Source organism: Malus domestica, chromosome 06 (assembly GCF_042453785.1).
Source record: "Malus domestica chromosome 06, GDT2T_hap1".
NCBI lineage: Eukaryota > Viridiplantae > Streptophyta > Magnoliopsida > Rosales > Rosaceae > Malus > Malus domestica.
The window spans coordinates 8,236,316-8,243,116 of record NC_091666.1 but is presented as its reverse complement, the minus strand read 5'-3'; the positions used below and the strand labels follow the sequence as shown (position 1 = coordinate 8,243,116).

Sequence of the window (6,801 nt, the reverse complement as noted above, 5' to 3'; positions counted from 1 at the left end):
ACCTCGAGGTTCGTCAAATTACCAGACTCTGCCTCCCCCGTTGTCCCCTCCCTCTTGTTCCCCAGCGCCAACCTCACGGGCCCTTTCCTCACTGTCTGAAACCCGGAAGGTTCAGTAAATGACAGCACTTCCTCCGAGGTTCCGAAGCTCAGCAATGGCTTCGACAGGAATCTCAATTTGAATTCTAACAATTCTTTCACTTCCAATGAGTCCCGACATGAGAATCACGATACTTTCAGTTTGAATTTCAATTCTCGAGGGACAAACGGCGAGGCTACGGTGCAATACACTGCCGCCATGGTTTGAGAACAATGGAAGGGGAGGAGGGACTTGAGATTTTAGGTTTGGGAGCGAGGCTGTTTTTTCTTCTTTCTGTGTTTAAAGGCCTTTTGCCACTCTCCTTGAAAAGTTTCTCTCTTCTTGTACTTTTAGGTCTTCTCATCTTGCTTGGTGCTTTGTTGGGTCTCTGATTTTGTTCACATCTGATGCAAATTTAGAGAAAATCCAACGAGTCCAGAAGACAAAAAAAATAAAAACCCAAGCTTTTGGATACAAAAGTGAAGTCGAGTAACTGTTACAATGTCACCACTTAACGATTAGCTTAACAGATTTTCTAACAGAGATCAAACGTTGCAACACTCGTAAATTGATGTATAACATTGCAAGGTTCAAAAGATAAGGAATAAGTTTGTTATACGATCCAAAGTTGAGTTGGTGAAACGTAACTTGCCCAAAAAAAATAATTGTGAGGGACTTTTATTAGTTTTCCCTTTTGTTTTTTATCTTTAATTTTCACTTTTTGTGTTGAGATATGAAGAACATAAGAAAAACAAATAAAATATAAAGATTGATAATAAAATCTTAAAAGCTAAAAAACCAAAAACAAAAACGTTATCAGGACGACCCCAAATGTTGCAAGATAACCTTTATCATGAAGAGCAGAATATAAAATACTGGAAAGCAAAGCAAAGCACAAAATAATATACTCAACTTTGCTTCCACCATGTTAAAAGCCGCAACAAATGAAACAACCCTACCAATCCTGGCTTAGTTTTGGCCCTATTGGGGTGGGTGGGTGGGTGCTTGTGCAACAACCTTATAACCTTGCAGGTTGTACATCATACGGTGCCCCTAAAAGTGTCACGTTCTTACCTTTTCTTTCGACTAATGAACAATTGTCGTCCATGAACATATAAAGCTCAGGACCTCCAACAAAATCGAGGCTGAGTGCCACTCAGACTAAATGATAATTGTGTGTAATGTGCTTAGTTATCCTAAGTATTAGAGGGAAGTTAAAAAAAATAAAAAATTCTTACTAAACACAATTTCCTGAGCATTTGACATGAACAAAATGACTCCCTTTAATTATCTAGCTTGGTAGATGCAGAGGCTTCTATAAGCATCCAAGTTTTGGACAACATATACACACAATTGGAACAATTTAAAAGGGTACCTGAAAACTAAACCGGTAAAAGGCAGCATCACATAGAGGAATGATATAATACTTGAATTTCGGAAGTGAGTGCAATAGCTAACGGATTCTTTTGTTCCTCTTTTTCATTATAAACAGATTGAATGCATCATATAACAGGCTAGCTACGCCGGGCTTACTGATCATACCACCTCCCTAATGCTTCTCCGACGCGGACTCTATCCCCACGTTGCACCAAAAACTTGAACTCTGATGAGGAATCCCGTTTTTCTTGTGATAGTGATATGGGGGCCTGGAAGACAAGCACCACAGTTGATCCCATGTTGAATGCGGCTACCTGAATAGATGGAAGCAGTGGCAGGTAAAATAAAAACCTTGAATGGATGGAAGCACAAAGCATTGACAAATCAAGATAATAAAGGGATTCAAGAACCTAAGAATGATTTCCATCTTTATGCTTGAAACCCACAAGATATAAAACAAAAAAGAGGTTCAAGGCAAAGGGGAATCGTTAGAAGAAAAAAAATTCTGTACCAGATAGGGCAAGAATAACATAAGTAGTATGAAAAAAGATTTTATCTGATTTTAATATTCCAAACAGTTTTCTTTCATTCTCTTTTATATCTTGGACGTGTAATGAAAGTATAATACTCCTAGAAAATTTTCAAGGTACATCTCTGACCTCATCCCCTTTCTTGAGCATCCTACCAATACCATCAGGCTCGTATAACTGTTCTTCTGGAGGCCCTGAGGGCAGTAACTTCTTTCTGGCCTGGTTTGTCTGAAGTTCTGGTTCAATGGAAAGCTGCCATGTGCAAATTAAGACAAAGTCAATAACAATAGAAAGCTAATCAGTAGAAACTAGTAGTCCAATTTCACCCAGCTCAAATAAGAAAATTACACCTGGCAATCTGGATTTGCTTCACTTGGGGCCAAGGTGCAACTCATGATTTTTATTTTTATTTTTTATTTTAGCTTTTTTAGTTTTTGTTGTCGAAATAGAAGCACTTGTACGCTTCTCAATACTTTGCAACTCCCCATTTCAGTTGCTTTAATAAAAAAGATGCCGGTGACTTGAAAAACCACCCTATGCATTACCCAGCCCTTCTATGCACATTATTTGATTGTGTCATAAACAGATGTTCAGCCTTCTCAGCCAATAACACAAATTATTTTAAGTTTAAATGCCAAACCTCAATCGAACCAATATTTGTTGCTCCAATAGCAGCAAGTGCCATAAATCCTTCTTTCCATAGACCTTCAAGAACAACCTGATGGCATAAGAATTGCAAAGACAAAATTGCATCAATAAAAGAACAAAGGAACCCATATTAATCCTGGAAAGATGGCAACCGAACATAGAACAAAGCATGTTGGCATACTGACAAAGGGAGAACCATGGAGCAATAGGATGATTTGACGGTGGATGAAAAGGCCACATATTTCCAAGGAATGCACGTTTTTTATTTTAATGTATCAAATTCGTTTTATGCTTGCAACATGGCATCCACTTTAGAACCTCTTACAGACCTTTATTATGTTGTTATGTTCATCTCCTGCATTTTTGTTAACGGGTTTTTGCATATCTTCTCATTACATTAGTTCTTGCATCCATCATTAACCCCTAATATGTAAAGAAAAAAAAAATCAGAATTTACATTCTAGAATAAGTAAGCATCTCTCATAACAACAATGAAATCGATAATACAACAAACAATATCAACATTCGATCTCGCTAATTGTTGTTAAATTCCTGTTATTGTAAACTAATAATAAGTAACACTATACCCGTTCATTTTCAACATAAAGGTTTCTGATTGTTCTTGTAGCACGTTCATTTACAGGAAATAGACGACCTGCAAAGTAAATACCAAAATCACAAAGAGAGCAAATGAAAGAGCTAAATCAATGCTATTAAAAGCCAAACTGATCTTCATGAGAATATAAAATGAAAAGTTAAAAGTGAGCAATCAATTGTGTCTTAGCTTTTGGTTTACTACATACAGAAAATGGCCAATTACATGTTGAGAGAGATAAAGAACTTTTTCAATAGAAGAAAGTAGGCAGAATACTTCACAATCCAAAGATTTGTTAATACAAAGTGACAGGGAATGCGTTCAACATGCCAGGGTCCAACAGCCTTTAAGCTTACCCGAAAAGTGACGGCGGACAAGAACATTCCAATCAGTGGGTGCATGAATACGATGATAGTCTCCAGGCTTCAAGTAAATTACACAGTAAAATAGGCCATTCATAGGACTGCAAAGAATACTTATGTATGTGTTAATCTGCATTGTATTCAACTTGGTACATGATAAATGATAATATTAACAGAAATGCAAGTATTTCATTACCGTTCTGACACAGGGTCCCAAACTTTAGGGGAAGCCAATGAAACTCTCAACCATGACTTTTTATTCTTCTCCCTGGAAGTATTTTCTGGTTCACTACTCTCCTCATGCATATCTCCTTTAGCTATCATAGGAAGAAATGAGTTTGCACCGAGCAGAGAAAAAACAGAATAAGAAAAACCTTTTACTTGTTCAATCATAGCTCCTGCTTCTCTAAGCTCCCCAAATCTTAACACTGTACCATCCACAGGACTAACCTATCATGGTTTCACCACAGAAAAATTCATACAAGTCACGTAATACTATAAACACTTCAGAAAGGAACAGATTGGACAATAAGAAGTCCAAAATGCTGGTTACCAGTTACCAGACATCGTGGGTCGGGGTCAATAGGCCTGGAACCCTCTTTCAAGGTTCGAACAAAGAACTCTCGTAAAGATGCGTATTCATCCAGTGGCAGAGCTGCTTCTTCCAAGTCTTACATGCAAACATACCATATTATCAAATATATATCATTCAATTTTGAAATTCATGCACAAATTTCTACTTTTCTATCAAAAATAATAAGTTACTAGCTATAGTATCAAAAGTATTAAAAAGGTGTGTGACAACAAAAATTTAAGGTAAAATCTTACTTGAATGGAATGCCCTAGCCCACGCTCCATAAACATGCGGGCGGAGAGAGACTGGAATTTCCTAACAAAAATAAATCATAGTGAGTAATACATTTAAAATTCAATCTGATATCACAAGTAAAAATAAGTAAGGCAACATAATGAGAGGAAATACAAACCTATTTTCTCTAACAAAGAAGGTGTACAAAATAAATGGAACACATAGGTTTGAAAGGAAAAGATTCGTTAAACATAAGGAATCAAGAAGTGAGAAGATCACTTACCACACTTGTCAATAATCCCCAACATCTGGAAATGGAGCGCAGAGGCAGCAACCTTAAAAATTTAGACTAAGGTTGCCAATTTAAACAAAGTTCACGTCAATGTCAGATATGGAAAAACATTTTTGAAATTAAAACATACAGCTATAGTGAAAGCGTGAAAGTTACAAAAAAAAAATCAAGCTAGAATTACAACTGAGACATTACTTTTACATCTGGTTGAAACTCAAGTTCAGCTCCATTCTCTCGTGCCTCCTCGGCCTATCAATCAAGTGGGAGAAAATATTTAGTCATGAATAATCACCAGAACTCCAAGTAAACTTCATATCGATGATCGGACATGCATGCAAGTGTAATAATCGAGGTCCATTTTTGGAATAGGTAGCACAATGTAAGAAATATATAGAAAGTATTGTACCATAAATTTCAATTTTCAAGTGTTATGCATTAAAATGGTAGATATAGCATGTAGAATTCACCAAAGGGGACAGACAGAAAACAGTAACTGTGTAATTAGACGTTCGAATTCGGATGCTTTGGTCAAATGATTTGATCCTTTTACTCAAAGGACCTTCTCAAGCTACACAATCGTCTGGCATCTGACAAATTATGTCTTTTGTTCAATGGCATACTATCCCACATATCTCATTCATGGTTAATTAGTAAATGGGTTTAGCAAATGCAGCTCGGTTCATGGTTAATTAGGTAATTAGTAAATGCTGCTCGGTTCATTCAATCATTCACAACTTTATTCAACTATTTATTATGGATGAATGGAATGTAATTCACCCACACATACCTTCCGGTCTTCATACATCCGACGACCATGTAGAACACCGAGCATAAGTAATGTAGCCACCGTTGCACCAGGCAACAAAAAAGAATCACCTGCACATAAGTTACATAACAATTAACAAATAAATAGCTCATAATCCCGCAATCTAAATTCAAAACCGATAGTGCCAATGATCTCGCACAACGATTGGTAACTAATTCAAGAAATCCCAATTCTTTACGTTCTATTTGTTTGTTAGCATAAAAGGAAAGACAAAGTGGAGGGTTAATTCCATCAAATTAAGGTTTCATCCTTGCTTTTTGCTCAATTTTCTCAGGAACCAAACGGGAATGAAAAGCGGGAAGTGAAACACTGACCTTTAGAACCGCCGCCTCCGCCATTGACAAAAGCGCGAGCTTGAGCGGTTTTATGGAGTTTCTTGAGGGAAGAGAAGCAGTGACGCTGGTTATGGAGGTAAGCGAGGTGTGAGGAGCCAGAGAACATAGGGATTCCATGTGAAACCCTAAATTCCATCTCTGTAAAATTTGATTCAGATACAGTCTTAAGCCTCAGAGTTGCAGGGACGGTAACGATGACAGGGACAGGGTTTTGGGGTTTTGTATCTTTGGATGCCCGTCTCAACAAAATTTCTATTTACATGTGCATCCCTCTACATACACCGCAATTATTGGCTATCTTGTGTTAATAATATAATTTTATGTAAAATTAAATGTTTAATGCACAGGAATGCATGGTGACAGTGTATCTGTGCTATAGAAGTTTTTATGCGGTTTAAGTTTGCTTCTACGGGGCTTAAAAGTGTTTCCAGATGATTAAAAATGCTATGGTTTGAAGAAAAACTTGAAGGGTACGTTTGTTGCACTGGACTGTCTCGGACTGGACTAACTTCAAGGACTAAGCTGGACTTGCTTAGACTAGACTAAGTTGGACTAGTTTAGTTTGGTGTAGTGTCGGACTAAGTCACAGACTACATTTTTTTTTCCATTTTTAATTCACTTTTGGCTTAAAAATTAAACAAAAATTAATAATTAAAGGGCAGTGAAGTCTGGAAATGAATGGACCCAAGCAAATTTTCTTTCCCCTTCCTTCCTTTACCCTTCCTCATTTCTCTTCTCCATCATTTTCTCTCTATCAAATTATGCATCAATCTCTTACTTTTCTTGTTTAATTAAGAGAATTTGTTGGTTAACCATTCGCCAAGCCTTCAGAGATTCTAAAAAGAAAGGCAAGTCTTCTAGTAACCAGTTAAACCTGCAAATCCTAGAAGAAAAAAAAACCCAGAAACCAGAAAGAAAAAAAACCTAGAACAAAAATTGATTTACTGAGA

The 6,801-nt window shown here is 36.9% G+C and overlaps 1 protein-coding gene across 1 annotated transcript; it reads right to left on the bottom strand.

The window, feature by feature from the left end:
* Positions 1-1,336: 1,336 nt before the first annotated feature.
* On the bottom strand, positions 1,337-6,120 carry LOC103405693 (phosphatidylserine decarboxylase proenzyme 1, mitochondrial). Its single transcript, XM_008344720.4, has 12 exons — positions 5,831-6,120; positions 5,478-5,566; positions 4,886-4,939; positions 4,682-4,747; positions 4,419-4,479; positions 4,151-4,260; positions 3,787-4,040; positions 3,585-3,691; positions 3,221-3,288; positions 2,626-2,703; positions 2,115-2,237; positions 1,337-1,769 (listed from the first exon to the last, which is right to left on the bottom strand). The coding sequence occupies exons 1-12, from the start codon at positions 5,985-5,987 to the stop codon at positions 1,608-1,610; spliced, it is 1,329 nt and encodes a 442-aa protein (XP_008342942.3). The 5' UTR covers positions 5,988-6,120; the 3' UTR covers positions 1,337-1,607.
* Between the last annotated feature and the right edge of the window lie 681 nt (positions 6,121-6,801).

Coding starts and splice junctions, on each gene's coding strand:
- LOC103405693 (XM_008344720.4), bottom strand. CDS start 5,987: ATGGAATTTAGGGTTTCACATGGAATCCCTATGTTCTCTGGCTCCTCA. Junction 3,692..3,786: donor TGGGACCCTGTGTCAGAACG/GTAATGAAATAC, acceptor TATTCTTTGCAG/TCCTATGAATGGCCTATTTT. Junction 2,704..3,220: donor TTTATGTTGAAAATGAACGG/GTATAGTGTTAC, acceptor TTATGCCATCAG/GTTGTTCTTGAAGGTCTATG.